The 23,018-nt window shown below is 28.8% G+C and overlaps 1 protein-coding gene across 3 annotated transcripts; it reads right to left on the bottom strand.

The window, feature by feature from the left end:
• Positions 1-6,071: 6,071 nt before the first annotated feature.
• Edem2 (ER degradation enhancer, mannosidase alpha-like 2) lies at positions 6,072-21,566 on the bottom strand. 3 transcript variants are annotated; one of them, XM_072910107.1, is made up of 17 exons: positions 20,619-21,566; positions 20,496-20,541; positions 20,088-20,188; positions 18,707-18,746; positions 18,516-18,628; positions 18,233-18,386; positions 15,739-15,867; positions 15,445-15,616; positions 15,206-15,363; positions 15,021-15,125; positions 12,297-12,641; positions 12,058-12,222; positions 11,886-11,984; positions 11,410-11,727; positions 11,118-11,331; positions 8,579-8,691; positions 6,072-8,460 (listed from the first exon to the last, which is right to left on the bottom strand). In XM_072910107.1, exons 1-17 carry the CDS (start codon positions 20,738-20,740, stop codon positions 6,775-6,777), a joined length of 4,080 nt encoding a protein of 1,359 aa, XP_072766208.1. In that variant the 5' UTR covers positions 20,741-21,566; the 3' UTR covers positions 6,072-6,774. The 3 variants fall into 3 exon arrangements, with proteins under 3 accessions (XP_072766208.1, XP_072766209.1, XP_072766210.1); XM_072910108.1 differs by having other exon boundaries at positions 12,058-12,219; positions 20,619-21,565; XM_072910109.1 differs by lacking the exons at positions 6,072-8,460; positions 8,579-8,691 and adding an exon at positions 10,821-10,972 and having other exon boundaries at positions 20,619-21,564.
• Between the last annotated feature and the right edge of the window lie 1,452 nt (positions 21,567-23,018).

Genomic DNA, 23,018 nt, shown 5'->3' with positions numbered 1-23,018 from the left:
GTTAAAAAAAAAAAAAAAAAAAAGATAGCACCATGGCATCTCAAGCAGTATTAGGAAGGGACGTGTTAAAATTGTTCAATATAAATTTAACAGATGCGAGAAAGGAAGAAACAGAAGCAATTCAAGCGATTCTCAATATAGATATTTGTTCGCAGGAATCGGATGCTGCAAATTTATTAAATATAAATGATAAACTATCTAATGCGGATAAAGATAATTTAAAACAGATGTATTTACTACGTCTTGTCAGAGCGACCTGAATTTCCAGAAGTTAAAGCTGAGGTCAAATTAACAGTAAAGAACAAACAGGCATTTAATTTTCAACCTCGACGGCTTTCTTTTGCAGGAAAAGAAAAATTACGTCCTATTTTAGATGATTGGCAGGAGAAAGGAATCATAAGACTCAGCAATTCGGAATATGCATTACCCATAGTATTAGTAAGAAAGAAAAATAATGAGATAAGATTATGCGTTGATTTTCATACATTAAATAAGGTCTTAGCGCGAGACAATCAACCTTTACCGTTAATTGAAGATCAAATTCTACTATTACACGGAAAAAAATATTTTAATCACTTAGATTTGAGAAATGCATTTTTTCACATTAGTATAGCAGAAGAGTCAGTTAAATATACTGCTTTTATCACACCACTTGATCAATACGAGTTTCTTAAGATGCCGTTTGGCTTAAAAATTGGCCCGGCAAGATTTCAATGTTTCATATATGAATTTTTCAAAGAATTAATCGAAAAAGGTGATATTACAGTTTATTTAGACGATATACTTGTAATGTCAGAAACAATAGAGCATCATTTTAAAATATTAAAACAAGTTTTTCGTTTGTTAGTAAAAAAATGAAATGGACTTAAAACTAGATAAATGTAAATTTTTGTGTACAAACATTAAATATCTTGGATATAAAATATCAAAAGAAGGAATACAGCCGGCATTAGACGGTTTGAAAGCTATAAAAGAATTTCCGATTCCAAGACATATGCGAGAAGTACAAAGTTTCTTAGGATTAAGCTCATATTTTAGGAAATTTATCGAAAATTTTGCAGTTACGGCAAAACCGTTATATGACCTCTTAAAGAAAAACGTACCTTTTGTTTTTAATGCTAAAGAATTAGAGGCGTTCAAAAAAATAAAAGCTAAATTAATATCTAGTCCAGTACTTGCTACTTATAGTCCTAAAGATGAAATAGAATTACATTGTGACGCGAGCGCATTAGGATACGGTGCAATATTGATGCAACACAAAGCAGATCTTAAATATCATCCAATATTTTATTTTTCGAAGCATACGACAGAAACTAAAAGCCGCTATCATAGTTTCGAACTAGAAACACTAACTGTCATCTACGCGCTACGTAGATTTCATATTTATTTACAAGGAAGACAGTTTAAGATAGTAACAGACTGTGAATCATTAAAACTCACCTTAAATAAAAAAGAGATAAACTCACGAATAGTCAGATGAGCATTAAAGCTTCAAAATTATGACTATGTAATAGAGCACAGATCAGGTTCGCGAATGCGTCACGTGGACGCACTTAGCAGAGCCACAAATATCTTGGTTATTGAAGATAATCCATTAGAATATAATCTTATTATGGCTCAAACTCAAGATCCATTAATTATGGAGCAAAAAACAAAATTAGAAAATACAGAAGATTCTAAATTTGAAATGCGTAATGGATTAATTTATAGGAAGAAAAACAATCAAATATTATATTATGTACCATCAGCTATAGAACAAAATATTTTATACAAATATCATAATAAATTAGGTCATTTAGGTGTAGAAAAAACAGTCAATGCTATTCTGCAAAATTATTGGTTTCCTAAACTTAAACAGAAAGTAGAGACACATATTCGAAATTGTTTAAAATGCATAGCTTATTCACCCGTTTACGATCCTAAAGAGGGATATTTACATTCCATTCCTAAAGGAACATTACCATTTCATACAATTCACATAGATCATTTCAGACCTATTGATAAAAAACGATCAATTAAACAGTATGTTTTTCTTGTTATTAATGCATTCTCAAAGTATATCAAACTATTTGCTACAAAAACTACGTCTACTGCAGAAGTAATACAATGTTTAGATAGTTACTTTTCTAATTATAGTCGTCCTGAGATTAGAATCTCCGATAGAGGCTCTTCAGTTACGTCACAGGAATTTAAAAATTGCGTTAAAGAAAATGATATCAAACACGTACTTATAGCAACAGGCTCACCTCAGGCTAATGGACAGGTGGAGCGTATAAATAGAATTATTGCACCAATGATAGCTAAGTTAATTGACAATAAAACAGGAAAATACTGGTATAAAGTATTAGCAGATGTAGAATATGCCATAAATAACACTATAAATAAAAGTACAGGCGAAACGCCTAGTAAAATTTTATTTGGTATAAACCAAAGAGGAAAAATTAAAGATGCGATAGCAGACTATTTACAAAATAATGTACGCGACGACGAACTAAAGCTAGATACAATTAGAACTAAAGTAGCAGATAAAATTATAGTATCACAAAAAACGTAACGAAATTAGAGTGAATAAGAACCGAAAACGTCCACACGAATATGAGGAAGGAGATCTAGTTATGCTAAAAAACTTTGAAAGTACACCCGGTATTTCTAAAAAAATAATTTCACAATTTAAAGGACCTTACAAAATCGCAAAATGTTTAAAAAACGATAGATACATTGTATCAGACGTAGAAGGTTATCAAAACTCTCATAGAATGTATCAAGGAGTTTGGCAAGCATGTAATATGCGTCCATGGAAAGAAAAATAATTAAACTAACTAGATTAGGAATATTACATTATTATATTTTTATTGTATGTATATTATATCGATAGTTGTTGCGAAAATTTTAATGTTACTTTTGCGTTATTATATTTCAAATTTAAGTTTAAGCAAACTTTATAAAATGTTACTTTTGCGTCATTATATTTCATAAATTTAAGTTTAAGCAAACTTTATAAAATGTTACTTTTGCGTTATTATATTTTAAATTTAAGTTTAAGCAAACTTTATAAAATGTTACTTTTGCGTTATTATATTTCAAATTTAAGTTTAAGCAAACTTTATAAAATGTTACTTTTGCGTTATTATATTTCATAAATTTAATCTTAAGCAAATTTTATAAAGGTTATTTTTGCGCCATTATTAGTAATTATAAAACTAGTCTTAAGTTATATATATGTACATCACAAATGTTCGAGATCGAACATAAGTCAGGCTGACCGATATTGTAAGAGTAGGTAGGGCCTACGGGGTATAATGTCGGACCTGATACGAGAGGTCGCTATTGTAAGACTGTTCGCGCCAGTCGTTGTATGTGATTCTTGCAAATAATCTTACGTGAATGAGACTCTTACAGTGATGAGAGTCATCCAATTAAAACGTTTGGTCATTCATCGTTTTTTTTAATTAAATAATTAAAATTTCGAAGTAAAATTAACCGAACATTTTTATTTTTCGTCCAATCGAGTTAAACAAGAGCTTATTCGATGCAGAATCGTTAGGTCGTCACGAATAAATTTTTTACAACATTTGGTGATACAGTACTGTCAGCCTTGATAGTTTGTACGCTCTCAAGTTTTGTTATATTTTCTTATGGGAACGGGGCGAAGCCCCGTCCCCCTATGCACTCCCATCTAAGCATGTACTTTGCAATGCATATACGATTCCACATGGGTTTGCAACTTGCATAGCTACATTATTAAAAAGGATTTATTTAAAATTAAAAAAGATTTATTTAAAATTTTGTATAAGTTACTAAAACGCATGCGCGCGTTACCGCAGCGTACATCCATGTCACTATACGTCGCCCGTCGTTATTTTACCACACGATTTTTTTCATTTTTCTATAAAATAAACTATGGATAAACTATGGATCACCAAACATTGTAAAGAATTTATTCGTGACGACCTAACGATTCTGCATCGAATAATCTCTTATTTAATTCGATTGGACAAAAAATAAAAATGTTTGGCTAACTTTACTTCGAAATTTTAATTATTTAATTTAAAAAAATGATGAATGACCAAACGTTTTAATTGGATAACCAATCATCACCAAACGATGACCAAACCATTAGTTAATGTTAATTATAAAAAAATCAAAGTGGTTCAGCTAACTGTACGGAGCTTCCCTTCCCACTGCGGCATCCTGGGAAATGAAACTGCAGACTGCCTAGCAAAAAACGCCACCTCACAAGGAACATTCATTACCGACCCGATTCCACATTCGGACTTCTATACCATTACAAGAATAAAATACTTCGAAAACTCGTCCAAGTTTCTACGGCTGCAAGCACACTACAAGGGCAAAAAGTACTTTCAACAGACTTCAAACCAAACCCTTATTCCACTCCTTCGACATTGGTTGGAAAGCCATCGTCATTTGCGTCAGAGTTAGAGCCAATCACTACGCACTAAACGCAAGCTTATACAGATGTAACATAATACGCAATCCTTCCTGCCATTGTGGACATCCTTTTCAAGACGTGGAACATATATCTTGGGACTGCCCTACATTTCAAAAACACCCAGAAAAACTCTGATCAAACAACTCCATTACCTGAAGATTCAATCCCCATACCAGATTCAAGATATTTTAAAAAAACCTACCCTTGGGGTCATTCAACTCATTTATTCCTTCCTAAAAAAAAATCGATATGTCCATATAATTACTATGTTCTAAACTCTTCTATATTCTCATTCTTTATATTTTCAACAATCTTGACTATCATTAATATGACAATCATCTCATTCTTTACCATCTACATTCTAGACTACACTAACCTGACATCACAAAAAACACTCACTCGTCGATTTATTCACTTTGAAGTGAAAAGTGTCCATTTAATCTCTAGGAAGAAGTTAAAAGAACTCAAATCCAAGACTATGTTTAATTCTTTTTTCATCTTGATAACCAGTTTATGGCCGGATTACACCCTATAGGGGCGTGGCCAATTAAACCTAAAGAAAAAGAAAAATTATTACTCCAAGGTTTTTCTCCGAAAAAGCAACATCTCCATATAAAAATTCTTTTACTTTGAACTCTGCAAAATATAAAACTGTCCTAATCTCAAACGGTATTTTAAATTTTTGGCAGCATAATCAACTGAATGAATCATAGCAAAAATAAAAAGATAGAAATAGCATGAAATCAGCATAACAGTGAATATTTTAAGGATCAAACGAACTTATTAAGTGAAGTTCGATCTTAATTATGCCGGAGAGTCTTGTCCGGATGAATTATGTGTGGTCATGCCTCTGTTCACAATAATTTATTTCGGACGAGACCCCTGGTATAATTACATAACATATTATATGACATCATTATAAATAAGTTTGTATACTACTACAAGATATTAATAATGTTCTTAATTCATAGAATATATTCACATATAAATAATGTATACAAAATAAAGAATATGTAATGTGGAAAGTCATCAAAAGGCCAAACTTATTTCAATTATTTGTAACACCATAATAAAGTTTACTTTATATAACACAGTATTTCTTATACATTATGTACACACATTGACATATATTTCTTTGTACATATTATGTACATTTAAGGCATATTTTAATGTATAGATTGCAACATAAAACTTTTAAATTGTTATATTTGACATATATTTTTTTCATTATTTAGTATATCAAATAAAATAAAAATATATTCATATTATTATAAAATTAAAAATATACTCAAAAATTTTAGCACAAAATTTAATTTTTAAATTGACAGTTTTAACGAAATTCCTATATGAATAAAAAGCTTATACAAAAATATATAGTTAGTTTAAAATATTATATAACTTGTTATAAAATACCATTTTGTAAATGGATTTTTAACATTATATTAAAACCAAAGAAGATTAACATTAAAGTCTTTACAACAAATTGAAAACTGTGTTTGAGCGTTTTTGGTTTTACACTTAATGTTATCTTAAACTGCATAAACATATCAATATTCATGGCACATCTTTAAATGAAATTATACAAAATATTAATAGAAAGAAATTATTGTATCTGTTCTGATTTGTGATGTTATCATTTTATACACTTACAAGGAATATTTAAGTAATATTCTCTTTTTTTAAATTCTTAATATACACACACAATCTTATAATACAATTATATAATATAAATCATAGAATAGATTCATCAAGACACAAATCATTTTCATTCTGTTTTCATGGAAAAAAAAGAATCTACTATCACATTTTAGTAAGAATGCATGTAAAAGATTACACTATAATACACGAAATGTACATATATCAGTTAACTATCTATTCAGAATATGCCTTCACAACCACTTTAACACATGTGGATCACGCGCGCGCGTACACAACATACACACGCACAACACACACACATTTACATACGTTATGTTCATAGTATATATTATGCATTCTATCGTAATATCACCGCCATCCTCTAAATAACAAATAGAAATAGATTTTCTTATAAGCATTAATCTAAAATCTACAGATTTCCTCTATGAAGTTATAGCATTGTTATAATCTGACAATTTTATCTTTTTTTTTATCGAATAATTGAAATTTTTCTAGATTATCTTGTATATATAGAAATCAATTAAAATTTATTGCACACACACATAAATCACAGTGCAAAAATATCATTTGCAATGCAGCCTTATGCAGATAGCTCTTTTGACCATTGGAAATTAATTCTCATTTATATAATAACTATAATTTAACCTAAATCTTAAAAGCTATTGTTATAATTCGTCATCGATATGTTTAGCTATATATAATTTTGGTTTAGTTTCCTCATTTTTGCTTTTACTCATATATTTTTTTCCATATTTCAATTCACTTAGTTTTATAGTATTATATCGTGTATCTGAAATCTGCAGCTTTTTTTGAAATACTTTCTGTTCGTTGGTAATTGATATAAGTTTTTTAAACTCTTCCAATGGATTAGTAAATATAATTTTATTCGTAATATCTTTCTTATTAAATGATTTTTTTTTTAAAATAGTTTTATAAGAATGTTGCATGTTATTAATGTCTTTCTGTATTCCCTGCAATAAAATATGTCTTTTATTGGAAAAAGCTGTACCTACATTGGTATCTACAGTTGTAGATATCTCAGAAACATGGTATTTGTTAGTATCGGATATAGAGTCTGTAGAAGATTTTTTCTCTTGTTTTTTCTTGATAGTTACTTTGTCAAATTTCATATTTACTGTTTTTGTTGTTTGTAAGTCTATTTTTTCCTGATGTAAACTTTGAACTGTACTTTTTCTATCATTGCCTTCACTTTGATTTTTAGAGAAATGCAGAATAATATCATCAGATTTAACAACATCCTTATTTTTCTTATCTTGTATAACAGCACTTTTCGATTCACTATTTACATCTTCATACTTTTCTAAGATATTTTGCTCAGAATATTTTACAGCTTTTTCTATTTCTGTCAGTATGAAATATTCGAAATCCTCTATTTTCTCAGTGCTTGACTTCTTATCTTTCTTTAAAATGTTTATGTTTTTAGCTTCAATTTCTCCTTTACCTCCATTACTATCATTTATAAATTCTGCGACTGCCAAATCACTCTCTTTAATTTTTCCAAGTAAATTTTCTTCTTTATCTACATTTTTTAAATTCTTTTGTAGATCAGCAATTAATATATCATAATATGAATTATCTTCTTCTCCTAATTTCTCCAGATGCCTTTGTACTCCATCAATTAATATTTCTTGATATATAGTATGCACTTCTGCATGAATATGATCCAAAAGAACAATATGTTGATTAATAATTTCATCTTCTTCGTCGAACAACTTAACTAATAAATGACGCAAGAATGAATAATTTTCAACTTGTGTAATACCAGACTCTGAAATTTTTAATAATTGTTGCATTTTGGGTCTTACTGATTTTATACTCTTCAATTTTGTTGCTACCGTTTTTAAATTCAATATCATAGTATCCATATTTGTAAGTAAATATTGTTTCAATAACTTTTGCTTATTTAATTCTAATAGTTGCCCCATTTTTTTAATAGATGAATTTGGTGCAACTACTAACAGTTCACTTAAGAACCATCGAACTTTGTAAGACAGCGACGTTTTCGTAAGCACTCCACGCGCTTTGTTCACCCAATTGTAATAGCTCTCTAAAATAAAACTCCTGATTCTTATACCTTTATTTTGTTTTCTATTAAGGAATATCTGATTAACAAACACTTCCTTCAACTGATGCCATAAAATTTCTATTTGTGTAGAAACTGGTCTTAAGATGATAATTGTAGCTTCAGACGCGGCAGTAATTCTGACCTCACCACCAAGCGAATCTTTGATAATTTCTGCATGAAAATAATGAAAATCAACTGCATCTTCTTGATCTTCTTGTGATTCAATTACAGGAACCGTTATATCCAAACTGGATCCAATAGTCGCCTATAAAAAAATATATCCATAATTTTTTATAATTTAAAATATAAAATGTAAAAAATAATTAAATTTCATATAAAATATAAAATAAATCTCATATCAAACTTCAAAGAAAGTAACAGACCTGTGGAGTCACATGTCGACTGAGAAATGATTTTAATGACCCTTTTAGACGTTCAAATAGTGATAAATCAGTAGGTGCTTTAAGTTGAATTTCTTCTTTTGAAGAATATATCCCTATAATCATGTGTGAAACATATACGATAGTAAAACACATTTGTGTGCGTGCGGGTGTATCTGTGTGTACATATAGGATGGCTCATTTTAATCAATCCACTAGAATATATTATAATCCATGAATTTAAGAAAAAAGATTTTTAGATAAAAGTGGTTTTCGAAAGGGGAAAAAAGTAGGCATATTAATTTGACTTTGGCTATATGTGACAAACTTATATGGAGATCAATCTTAGTTTTTTAAATGGAACTGCCTTGACTTTATTTTATAAATTGATTAATTTCTTGCAATATTCTGCATAAAAAGTTATAAGGATATAATGACCAAAAATTAAATTGAGTTAATGAGATGCATAAACTATAAAATATCTCGTAAAATATCCTTTTTCGATTAGCTTGGTTCAATATTTGGTACAGAATAATGAGAAGAGTCAATTGATGTAAAAAAAACATATTGTCTTAAAGAAAAAAATATGTAATTTGATTTGTAACGAGCAGTTACATATTTTTTCTTAAAGACAACATTGTGTTTTTTACACCAATTGATTCATCTCATTAGTCTGTGCATAAAAAATATCCCTAACAGCAGACATGTTCAAAAGATGTTTATAAGAGATCTATAAAATATTAAAACATATTTTATTATCCTGTGGATCTCTTATAAACATCTTTTGAACAAGTGTGCTGTTAGGAATTGAGGCAGGATAAATGAATTTTTCAAAAAATGAACAGTTTTAGATATTTCATAATTAAAATTATGTCAAATTAAAGTATGAAATATCTTGTAAACTAATTTTAATTTTTGGTCATCATACCCTTATAACTTTTTTTACTCAGCGACTATTGCGAGGAATTGGTTTATATAAAGAAATTAAAGTAATTTCATTTAAAAAAAAATTCATTTCTATATGACCTTAACACATACATCCAAGGTGAAATTAATGGCATCATGTTTCTCTCGAAATTACATTTTTCTTTTTTCTTTCAAAATAATATTTTTGGAGATAAAAATTCGCCAATACTTTATTTTGAGCACCCTGTGTGTGTGTGTGTGTATGTGTATGTGTATGTGTATGTGTATGTGTATGTGTATGTGTATGTGTATGTGTATGTGCGCTTGCGTGCGTGTGTGTGTGTACATATGTATGTATACTGTATACTATATAAATTAGTATTTTCCAGTATACTCAGACTATAATAAGTCAGATATTTCTTATTAATTGCAGATTCTTTTAGTGCACACATACATATACACATACACATATGCATCCTTAAATTAATGTTTTTTAACAAAAATATCGTTAGTTTTCGAATTAGTAGTTAAAAATAAATTAAAAATAAAAATCTGCTCGCAAATTATATTTTAAAACAAAAGCAAAATTACAGAATTTAAATTTAGATAACTTAAAATGCTTACTTTATAACAGAATTTATTGCTTTTTAATTACTTAAACGAAGTATTTAATATAGTAGAAATTTAAAAATTATAAACGAAAAAAATCCCATAAAATTTTCAAAATACATACAGTATATTCATAGAAAATATTCACATATAAATAGTGTACAGAAAAATAAGAAAACAAGAAATTTTTAATGAATGAAAAAATCCGCAACTAAAAAGAAAAACATTTGTCTTAATATATTTTGTTTTTTTAAAATCATTGAATGTCTTTTTAATCGTAATTTTTACATTCGCTTGAAAGGCATTTTTTTTTAATATTAAGAATGTCATTTATCACAATTTTTCATATTTTGAAATTTTCAATATATAATTTGTAATATGTGTGTAATCTCTAAATTAGAATCTTATTAAAGTTTATTTAAAATTAACTTAAAAAAGTAATTCTATCACACATACGTTTATTTTAAAGTAATTTACTTAAAAATTCTTTACATATTTTTATTTTTCAATTATTTAAAAAAAACTCTATATCTTTTAATATCTTTCATAGTATAAATATTATCTTACTGAAGAAAAATCGATTCTACATTGGCTGAAATGTATCTATAGTGAAAAATAGCATTCAGATTTTTAAAAACACATTTTTTTGAAGTTATTTTATTCTTTACAAAAAAATATAAAATTTATCTTTAACTAAATTATCATTTATCACAACTTTTCAGTTCTGAGCTTTATATACATATCTTTATAATTGTAATAAAATAAAGTATCTAAAATGAGTTAAAAAATATAGCTTGATTATCCAGTTCCCTGAAATTTAATTTGAGAAGTCTCTTCTTTTTGACTTATTTATAATTTGGCTGATGTTTCTCAATATGTTTTCTAAAGAGGAATCGATTCTAAATTGATCAAAGTGTTAAAAATCGTGGTAAAATATTTTTACAAAATAATGCCTGAGAAATAGGACAAAACTTATATGTATGTATATATTTCACTTTGTGTCTAGTATATATTCAATTATTATTACCAAGCGTGACAGTAAGATCGCCATTTGCTGCATTAATAGCCTTCATCAACTCAGCTGCTTCTGTAAAAAAAAGAAATACAACAGGTATTGTAACGTCATCTATCTCCTTTCCATCGCCGGACATTGCAAACATGGGTGATGTTGCCGCGCTCGAACCGGCAATATTATCCAACACTATTCCAGCGAGTGCACCGGCTTTTTGAATTCTGCGTGCCTAAAATCACGCATAAAAAAATATAAAATCGAGATAGAAAACTGATTGGGAAAACGTTTTACGTTCAAAAATATATACTTTTTCTATGAACATGCAGTTTCCGCGATTTACGATCACTATTTTGCCTGCCAATTTGTCCGTGTTTTGCAGATCAGTGCAAGCTGCAGGTGGATATGAGAGCATTACTTTTCCAGTAATCTTATCGAAATTCTGTAATTCAGGTCCGAATTGTGCTGGCCCAGCTAATAGTGTAACTTTTTCCACTGGATCTGTATTGGGTCTCATGAACATTACTGTTTGTGGTTTAGTTTCTGGTTGTTGCATTTGCATTTTACTAAGTTCGACCATTTCTTGCATGAATAGTAGTCCTTCTTCTGAATCTTGCGTTGTTTTTGCCTATTTAAACAAATGTATTATAATCGATCATGTAATGATAGATAATAATAAAATATTATATGATAATATAGATATATTATATGATAATATAGATAGTAATAAAATATTAAACAAAATTTTTATATTTAAATTATTATGTAATTAAAAAAATAAGTTACATTAGAAAATGTATGTAAAAGCTGAATCCGCCCATCTGCTAATGTTAGAGTCGTTATTCCCATATCACTCAATATTTTCAAATGTTCCAAGTTATTTGCCTACAGAAAAAAGAAAGATAAATTTCTAGATATTCTTTGCTAATAAGTATGTGAATATATCATTTAAACAAACTTGAAATTGTGATGCGCTTAATCGTCGTTTAATCGATCGTCTCGGGCAAACATCCTCGACCATATTTCTCAAAGGTTGCCTTACTGATGCAGGAAATAAATGTAAGCTATTTGGGCAAGTACGATCAAATTCATCCACATACATGATATCTCGTTCGAAATCCTGCTTATATAATTAAAAATGTAAAATTTAACAATATCGATCACTTGTATTTTAATTATATTTTATAATACACTTACAGATGAAATATTCGTTCTTATGGAAGCAAGTGTGAGTGGCAGTAAATGACCTTCAGTAGTAAAAATAAATTCATCCAAGTCTAAAACTAATTCTCCTGGTTCCGCAAATAGTAAAAATAAATATTTAAATGTCTCGGACAATACAAAGCTATCCATTGTATCATCATGTTTGTTAGTTCTAACATCTGATACAGCTGCATAACCACATGGTACTCTTGCATATGTTTGCAAACTTTTGAGTACTTTACGTCCGACTCCTAAATAATAATGATCGCCTGTGGCACGATATAAGAAGTATGTTGACTCTAAAAATTCTGGTCTCAGCGGATGATGTCCCCAATGTACCTATTTTTCCGAATATTATTATAATTATATATATATATATATATATGCAGGGTGTCCATGACCACCCATATCATCCTTTTATTTTGAAAACAGCATTTTAAAGAAAAATGTTTCAGATAAAAGTTGTACGGTTTCGAGGGGGCCATAATAAGATGGTACCATTTAAAAAAATCGACGTAACCTTCACATGACCTTTAAATAAAAATTCAAGGTCAAATCAATGACACCATCTTATGTATCTCTCGAAACCATGCAACTTTTGGTTTGACCTTGAATTTTCATTTGAAGATCATATAAAGGTCGCATTGATTTTTTTAAATGGAACACCCTATATATTATTACATATTCTTGTAGCTTATCTCGAGAACTTTCCGAAACACTGTAATAAAATATTTTTTCATTAAATATTTTTCGAGTTATAAAGCTTCAAAGTTGCAGTATTTTGACATAAAATATTTTTTCATTAAATATTTTTCGAGTTATAAAGCTTCAAAGTTGCAGTATTTTGACATAAAATACTGCAACTTTGAAGCTTTATAACTCGAAAAATATTTAATGAAAAAATATTTTATTACAGTGTTTCGGAAAGTTCTCGAGATAAGCTACAAGAATATGTAATAATATATAGGGTGTTCCATTTAAAAAAATCAATGCGACCTTTACATGATCTTCAAAGTTGCAGTATTTTGACATAAAATATTTTTTCATTAAATATTTTTCGAGTTATAAAGCTTCAAAGTTGCAGTATTTTATGTCAAAATACTGCAACTTTGAAGCTTTATAACTCGAAAAATATTTAATGAAAAAATATTTTATTACAGTGTTTCGGAAAGTTCTCGAGATAAGCTACAAGAATATGTAATAATATATAGGGTGTTCCATTTAAAAAAATCAATGCGACCTTTACATGATCTTCAAAGTTGCAGTATTTTGACATAAAATATTTTTTCATTAAATATTTTTCGAGTTATAAAGCTTCAAAGTTGCAGTATTTTATGTCAAAATACTGCAACTTTGAAGCTTTATAACTCGAAAAATATTTAATGAAAAAATATTTTATTACAGTGTTTCGGAAAGTTCTCGAGATAAGCTACAAGAATATGTAATAATATATAGGGTGTTCCATTTAAAAAAATCAATGCGACCTTTACATGATCTTCAAATGACTTTTCAAGGTCAAACCAATGGTACCATCTTATGGCCCCCTCGAAACCATACAATTTTTGTCTGAAACATTTTTTTCTTCCGGGCTTGGTTTTCGAGATATTCGACTGGATGGATTAAAATGGTCCACCCTGTGTGTGTGTGTGTGTGTGTGGGGGGGGGGGTGTGCGTGCGTGTGCGTGTGTGTGTATTATTGCATATTCTTGTATATTCTTATCTCAAGAGCTTTCCAAAACACTATAATAAAATATTTTTTCATTAAGTATTTTTCGAGTTATAAAGCTTCAAAGTTGCAGTATTTTGACATAAAATACAAGATATCTCGTAAAATATTAATTTCTCGATTATCTTACTCTAATACTTTTATGCACAGAATAATGAGACAGTAAAAGTATTAAGTTTGCCAAAAACTGAATGTTTTACAAGATATTTTGTGTTTTGAAACAAAATGTTGAAACTTTCAAGTCTCATAAATCGAAAAATATTTAATGAAAAAACATTTTATTATTGTGTTTCGAAAAGCTCTCGAGATAAGCTACAAGAATATGCAATAATATATAGGGTGTTCCATTAAAAAAAATCGACGTGACCTTCACATGACCTTCAAATGAGAAAATTCAAGGTCAAACCAATGACATTGTCTTATGTATCCCTCGAAACCATGTAATTTTTGTCTAAAACATATTTCTCTAAAACGCTGTTCCCAAAATAAAAGGGTGGTACGGATGGTCATGGGCATCCTGTGCGTGCGTGCGTGCATGCGTGCGTGCGCGCGTGTGTGCGTGCGCGCGCGTGCGTGTTTATGTGTGTGTGCATGTGTGTGTATATATACCAGATATATTAAATATAGATAGAGCTTTGTTTACCTGCCGGTACCAAGATAAGGAACAAGAGGAGACGTTTTCCCCTGTCGCGCATGTGCAATATACAATCGCGTAGTTCTTTAAATGCCGGATGACAGAAGAAATAACCAATAATCTACGTCTATCAAGAGAAATATACGAATGCGCATGTGCGACGGGGGAAAAATATTATCTATTTATCTAATTACCTTGGCATCACGGATCTAGAGCAAAGATCGCACAAAGCTCTATCTATATTTAATATATCTATGATATATACACAACACATTATATAAAAATTATAAATTTCATATATTTTATAAATCTACATATTTTATTAATTATAATATGTATATATGTCTAAATAATATACCTGGAAATCAGTAGTAAATGCTTCTGGTATAAAGTTGTGTCTTTGCATAACTTGGTATAGCATTTCATGTGTTTCTACAGCAGGTTTGATATCACCTTTAAGAACCTATAGAAAAGTAAAATAAAATTTAAATAAATAAGTGTCAAATAAATGTTTTTTTAAATATAAAAATTAATAACATATACCTGCAGACCTGGCCAAAATGCCAATAAAGCATCCATAAAATTTTTAGAGTTGGTGTTTGGTCTGTGCATATGCACATCTAACAACATAGGTCCTTGACTAACATACTTCATTACAGCCTGGTAGTGTTTGTTGAAACGCCCTAAATATTTTTCATCGCCTGCATAAACATACAGAATATATATTTATGGTAATTTAACTAGATAGACGTAAAAGTATACGAATATATATGTAGAATTACCAAGTAAAATGTATGCCTTAAGACAGTATTCGTAATAAGAATCTATGCCAGCACCGACACCAGAATCTCTTCGTACCCAGTCCCCAGAGTTTACATTCAGTACTGATCCCATTAAGTCTGTACCACGATGTCTCATTCGCCACAAAACATCCATAGCTTTCTGCGCTTTTTCCTACAGGAATAATTTTATTATTTAATATATTAATTAGATATTACTAATACATGTAATATTTTATTATATTATTGTAGTAAATGCTTCTGGTACATATTACTTCACATCTAGAATTTTTTTACCTCAAATATTGGTTCACCCGTTAATCGAGATAAAGCAGCCATTTCTAATATCATACTACCTGCACAAGCAGTACATGTTTCTTTTGATACTTCCATAGGAACTCCTTTCATACCATGTTTTAAATTTACCTGGAAATATTTTTAGAAAATATTACAATACTTATTCACATCAAATATATAATGTATTTAATTACCACTAAATGATATAAAATTCTGATATAAAATTATCTTAAACGAGGGACCGTTCTTGGGGAAAAGATTGGTATCTATTATGATTCACATAAAATGCCAAAAAATGCCTTAAATCTCCAGAACAATACCGTTAAATTAAATGAAGTATGTTTACCAATTATTGACAGTTTATTTAAGATATGATATTGTTTTCGTACATGTTTTTGACTATTAGAATCAAATATGTGTGCTATTAAATATGTTCTCATGACATTGGATATTGAATGTTTATTTCAATTAGCGATTAAATTCCATCAGTCATATGTTAATTGTTCGTCCTGTCCCTCTTGTTCTCCGTCTGAGTGAGTTGCCTCAGTTTAATTAATTTACATTTAACTAGTTGATAGTTTTAAATGTGATTTGTTTGTTAATGCATCACTCCTTACATTATGCCCCTTTTAGGCTTCTTATATTGGACGTGTGTGGAGATCGATGGAGATGCATAATTTGCATCTTAATATATATGTAGGTATATTGATAAATTATCAGTTTATAGCATTTTTATCTTATTTTTATTTTATATGCTTTCTATCATTTTATAGTTTTTAAATCACTAAAGAAGGCTCGAAAGGAGTCCGAAACATTTGGATTATTAATAAATTATATATTTTAAAAATAATTGGTTGAAATTATTTCACGCCCTACATCCGCGTCAACTCTTTATTACCTAATTGTTTTTGTATTTGTATTACTTAGTAAAATTATTTTAATTTTTTTTTTGATTAACAGACTTTTATTCAAAAAAGAAATCTTTATGCAAAACTTTATTTACAAGTGTCTATGTAAAAATTTATTATAAAATGTTATATTATTTACTTTGAAATTACTTGTGTCTTTTTAAATGGAAAAATATATCTATTTTATACTAACATATTAACATTACAATATATATAAATACAGCGTGTATATATATATACTTTTATGCACAGAATAATGAGACGAATCTCAATTGGTGTAATTAAAACACATAATCATGTTAAAGTAAAAATGTGTAACTGCTAGTTGCAAATTCAGATTTTTTTCTTAAAGATAACTATGTATTTTCTTTACACTAATTGATTCGTCTCATTATTATGTACATAAAAGTATTAGGGTAAGATAATTGAAAAATGAATATTTTACGAGATATCTTGTATTTTATGTCAAAATACTGCAACTTTGAAGCCTTATAACTCGAAAAGTATTTGAAAAATATTTTATTATGTTTTGGAAAGCTCTCGAGATAAGCTACAAAAATATGCAATAATATATAGTGTGTCCCATTTAAAAAATTAAACAGGACTTTTATGTGACCTTCAAATGACTCTTCAAGGTCAGATCAATGGTACCATCTTATGGCCCCCTCGAAATCAAATAACTTTTGCCTGAAACATTTTTCTCTCCCGGACTTGGTTTTTGAGATATTCGACTGGAGGAATTAAAATGGGACACACTGTACACACACACTCACACCCACACACGCATGCACGCATGCACACACGCACCCGCACCCACCTATCCACACACCACACACGCATACAGGCGCGCGCGCGCGCGCGCACACACACACACACACACACACACACACACGCACGCACGCACACACACACGCGCGCGCGCGCACAGCGTGTCCCACCTTGAAGTGCCCACCCCCTTGTATTATATCTAATAACATAAAAAATATAAATGCAATTTTATGGATTTTTATTTGTAGATTTTAATTTGTTTATATTTTTAAATTTAAAATTGATCTAAACATAATTAAAAAACTAAATTAGTAATTCATCTTGTAATGATAATAATGAACAAATCCTCTGTAAAAATATAATTAAACATATGTAGAAGAAACATTAGGTTAGGTTAAAAAATGTGACAATTTTATCCAATGCCCAATAATTATCATTATTAAACAAACATACGTTACATAATGTAAACAGCTAAAATTATATTGAATTCAAATATAATTATGATATATATTAAATATATTTTATTATATTTTTTAGTCTTTTTTTTCACGTGGGAATAATCACCTTTTCCTAATTGGATATTTTTATACAAAATCATATTTTTTTAAGCACAGTACAATTATTGCTTTATTTTAAGAAACTAAAATGAATTTTACAATAATCTATCAAAAAACTAAATAAAATATTTTTAATTTAGATTTCTCTCTATCATCTTTAAGCAAAATAACTTTTACCTGAATTTTTATCACATTTCTATTAGTTAAGAAAACACAAATGTTAATACTCAACTATATATATTGTATTATATACAAACTTACTCTGCCATAAGGTATTCCAGTACTTGTGTTAAATGCAGGTAAAAATCTATATCCTAAATCTTTAGCTAAGTCCAAAAGTTCTCCTCTATACCATGGCATTATATCAGCTCTCTGTTGTAGATATTCAGCTAATATGTGACCACTCAGAAGACCTCTTAAAAAGATAAACATTTATATTTAATATAAAAATTAAATAATTTACAATCAAATATATATTTGTGTATATATACAATATTAAATACATATAAGTAAATGCTTTGATTATAACATAGATTTTACTTACCCGAGCATTCTAATATTTGTTTCAAACAGCGAAACAATAATATCTGTATCAAAGCTTACATCTCTAGTAACAAGTTTGACTGCATTCTCAAATTCTTCTAAATCTCCCAATATCTAATATATATAAAATATTTATATATGTAAGTGGAATTAGTATTTATAACACAATTTGTTATTTGTTACTGAACTTACCACTAATGTATCTAGTGTATCCACCAAAGTAAGTGAAAAACTATAATAATAAAACATAAATTAGAATAAATTATGATTATATACATATATGCCTAAAATATATTTTAAAAAAAACTTTTTATAGAAAAAGTATATGTATATCAAGTACATAAAATAAAAATTCGACTAAATTTCCAATTTGTATAAATAATAAATAATTGTAAAAATAAATATTATTAAATAATTAAAAAATTAATAAATGTATTTAAAAACAAGTATAATGTCAATATAACTTCTCAAGTAATTGATTATATGTTATTAATTTATAACATTAAATATGATTTAAAATTCTTTTTTAATTCATATATATATATATATATATATATAACTACATATATACATATATAAAGCACATTTTATACAACCTATAGTTTGAAAAACATATTATATTGTTTCACACAAATTTAAAGTTACAAACTAATGTATAATTACTTTACCAGTTATATTAACTATATACTTGTTTTTGAACATTAATTTTTTAATTATTTCAGTTTTTTTTTAATTTTATTTGCTGCATATAAAAATTTAAATATTTTTGCATATGCTTAGCTTTTTAAAAAAAAAAAAAGTATTTTTTGTAAATTCTCAAAAATTATAATTAAAACAAGAATGAAAGAGAGAAAGAATTTTACATACTAGAATTACTTAGAACTTGCAATAGATTTTATGACAGAATAAAATAAAATGACTTAAATCAATATTTAAGTGTATCTTATTATATAAATCTTGAATATTATATATACTATTATATATAAATCTCGAATACATTCAAAAGTGATTAAATTTCAAATTTAGTTTCAAATTTATTTTTAAGTTTGTATTTTTTTAATATATTGTTTTCAGTTGTCTAGTTTTAGATATTTTTTTATCTGTCTGATAATATATTCGTTTAAAAGATACTTTTGATAAGGATTATAATGAATATTTTAAAAATATATTTCTATTCAAGATCTCAAAGTTTTAACTTAGCAATTTTACTTGTAATTAAAAAATTATATTGTTCTATATTTTAATATAAAATAGTATTTAAAATGTAAATTTTGAGTATTTAACTTATTAGTTTATATTTAACTTATTCTTGTATTAATGTTTAAAAAAGGAATAGAAATTAGAACTGATCACTACTTATGTAATAAATTATTTTTTAAAATTGGTAACAAATAACAGCAATAAATTACTTTTATAAAGTAATTTTTCTAATCTTGATATGAATATATTTACAGCCAACCTATCAATATTTTTGTTTGGAATACTGTTCTTGATAAAAAATAATCAACAAAATACATAACTATTATCAAAATATAATTCATTTCATATAATTTTATGTATATTTAGTTCTTACTTTCCCAATGTAGAATCTATATCACCCCTGTTTGGTTCCGAACCTCTATATCGCCCTTTACAGCTTAATGGCATCAACTCATCAGCAGGATATGCATTGTCCTTATATAAAGATTACAGAAAATATTTTTTTGTTAAATTTATATAAATTATGTTAAAATAGTGGTTTTTCTTCTAACACAAACAGTAAAAAATATTAATTGTTTATACTAATTCCTTTTTTTAATTTAATTTTTATAACTACTTTCTCCTTTTAATTGAATTTTTATAATTACTTCTTTAATATGCTATATTTAATATGCTTCAGTGCTATTCTTTCAATTTATTTATAAATTACATGACACATTTTTTTTCTTAAATAATATTAATACAAATAAAAAATTAAAAAAGATTGTCAAATATTATTTACCATATAGGCATTGTATGCATGATAAAACATATCCCTTGCTTCTTCTCTGTAAAATATAATAGCATAATTATCAAAAGATTGATTCAGAAGTTTAATTAATTATATCGCATATATAATACAAACTTTAAAGTTTCTCTTTCTTCCTTGCTCATGTATTCTAATGGATCATCTTCAGATATAGCCCATAATATCTGCACACTGCATCCTACAAACAATAGCCCCCAAATAAGAGCATCACAAGCCATTGTTCGTTAAAAAAATATGTCCCCTTTTTGTCAAGATTCCATACTTGTAGTAGTATACATGGTCCACCAAAATTTTTCTTAACTAATCCATATCATTTTAACAATTTCATTGTCACACAGAAAATATAAACCAAAAGTATATAAGTTTTTAAGATTCTTTCCACTTCTTTTATATTAAATTGTTCTTTATACAGAAGACATCATTTCTCAAATCAATGACATATGTTACATCATACAATTTGGTGAAACTTATTCGTTCCATGGATTTATCGCTGTGACTAGGTAGCAAATGCATTTATTATGCAATCATAAAGAGAATCATAATTTTCGTGGCTTAAAAATCAGTGAATCTTTTTACAAATTTATTATATCTAGTGTAACTGACAAATCATCAAGGCCAATTAAAATTGAACTGGCAAGTGAAGAGAAAAAACAGTTGTTGTCAGAAGAGACGAATAACAGGCACAATAGGGACATGATTATATCGTATTTTTATCAAGGTCAGATGATGTGGTCGCAATCAGTTTGACGAATGTTTTTTTTTTGTTGCGCAAAAAATACACAAGCTTTCACATTCCTCAAAATTGTCTGCTTCTCTCTTTCTTTCCGGCTGATTTTTGCACACTATTATTCTGGTTACTTGTATTTCGCTGTATTAAGTGTCGTCAACAAGTTAATTGGCAGCAAGTGGCAGCAATTTCTCCACATATGACATGAAACTATCGCCGTTTAGTAACCAATCTCTAACCAATTTCCCGAAGATGCCTAAAGCAAAAGAAACAGACTAGAATGGGGACCCGGAAAAGACTGTAGGAACCATGGATATAGTAATATAAGGATGAAATGTATCATTGATGGTTTGAAACCACAGACTTCTATATATAACTAGACTGCTAACTCCGGCAAAATACATACACCGAAAAGTATGTACAAAACTTATGTGTATGCGTCATCATTAGTAGGATGACAGTCACGCTGATTGGTTGAATTTAAAGCAATGTCACTCGCACACGAGTTTTCTGTAGTAGCTATATTATATATCTATCCTCTCCTTTTCTCTATTCTACTAATGTTGTACATATTTTTCGGGGTCACTTTTTAGGTCTAATATATAAGGAAGTTAGCGGTCTAGTTATAGTATAGAAGTCTGTGTTTTGAAACCTGTGGAGGGGCGAGGTAACTCCTCTATTTGTTTCCCAGATTTTAACCACGAATATAGGAATAATAGGGATAGTCTAAAATCCCAGTTTAGGCGAGGGGAGTGAACACAGTTATAGTATAGAAGTCTGTGATTTTATGTACTAAGAGCGCGTTTGAGGAGATACTATTAACGCTAAGGTGACCCTTTCTGCGCATGCGCTGACATGTGCCGACGCCTTTATGATCAGTACATGTACTTCTAACCTGCTTTCGGTCTCTAATTCTTGTCAGAACACGTGTCGTGTTAGTAAAAAAAGTAAGAAATATAAATATTAAATTATAAGATACAAATGTGCAATTATTTTATATCTTTTATATAAGCTTGTTTATCATACTTAATATGTATATACATGCGTGCAAGACGCGCCTTCACAGCGCATGCGCAGAAAGAGATGTCATACATACTTGTTTGTATATAAAATTAGAGCTGCCTTATACATAAGGAGTTAGCAGTTTAGTATTATATAGAAGTCTGCATATATGTAATACTACTATATTGCTAACGGAAGTCGAGGAACTGTAGTCAACATTACGGTGCGGACGATACTTCGTGTCTCGCTCTAGCAAGGAATATTGTGCGATGTGCGCATGGCTGATATACAGGGTGTCCCATAATTCGTGAACCACCCGTTACGTGCAGGTAGAATAGGTTAAACTGAGTAAAAAAATTATCTACCATTTTGCAATTTTCGCAATAGTTAATGAGATATTAATTATAAGAGATCAGCCAATTGGCGCCCGGCAGGAGCGCGCGGCACAAAGAAGCCTCCCACTGTTATTTGATACTAGGCGCGCCGATATGTGTGTGTGACTCTTCAGGTTGTCAATGTCGAAGGTTCCTCCCACCGCTTCGTCGGCGAATAAAGTCACTATACGTCGCCCGAATGACAGGTTTCATAGCCTCAAAAGTGATCATCTTAAAAAATTTATATCTCGCTTCGCGTGGCAAAGCGACGATTTTTTCTGCCAAATTCGTTCGTTTCGAGCTAAAATCTATTACTAAAAAAATTTTCAATAAAATCGGTGAGAAGGACCGCTCATCTTCACATTTACCTGCTTTTCTGCCAAAGTGTGAATC

The sequence above is a fragment of the Anoplolepis gracilipes genome, unplaced genomic scaffold (assembly GCF_047496725.1).
Source record: "Anoplolepis gracilipes unplaced genomic scaffold, ASM4749672v1 Contig19, whole genome shotgun sequence".
In the NCBI taxonomy this organism is placed as follows: Eukaryota; Metazoa; Arthropoda; class Insecta; order Hymenoptera; family Formicidae; genus Anoplolepis; species Anoplolepis gracilipes.
Note: the sequence above shows the minus strand (reverse complement) of the source record. Positions and strands in the feature narration are given on the sequence as shown.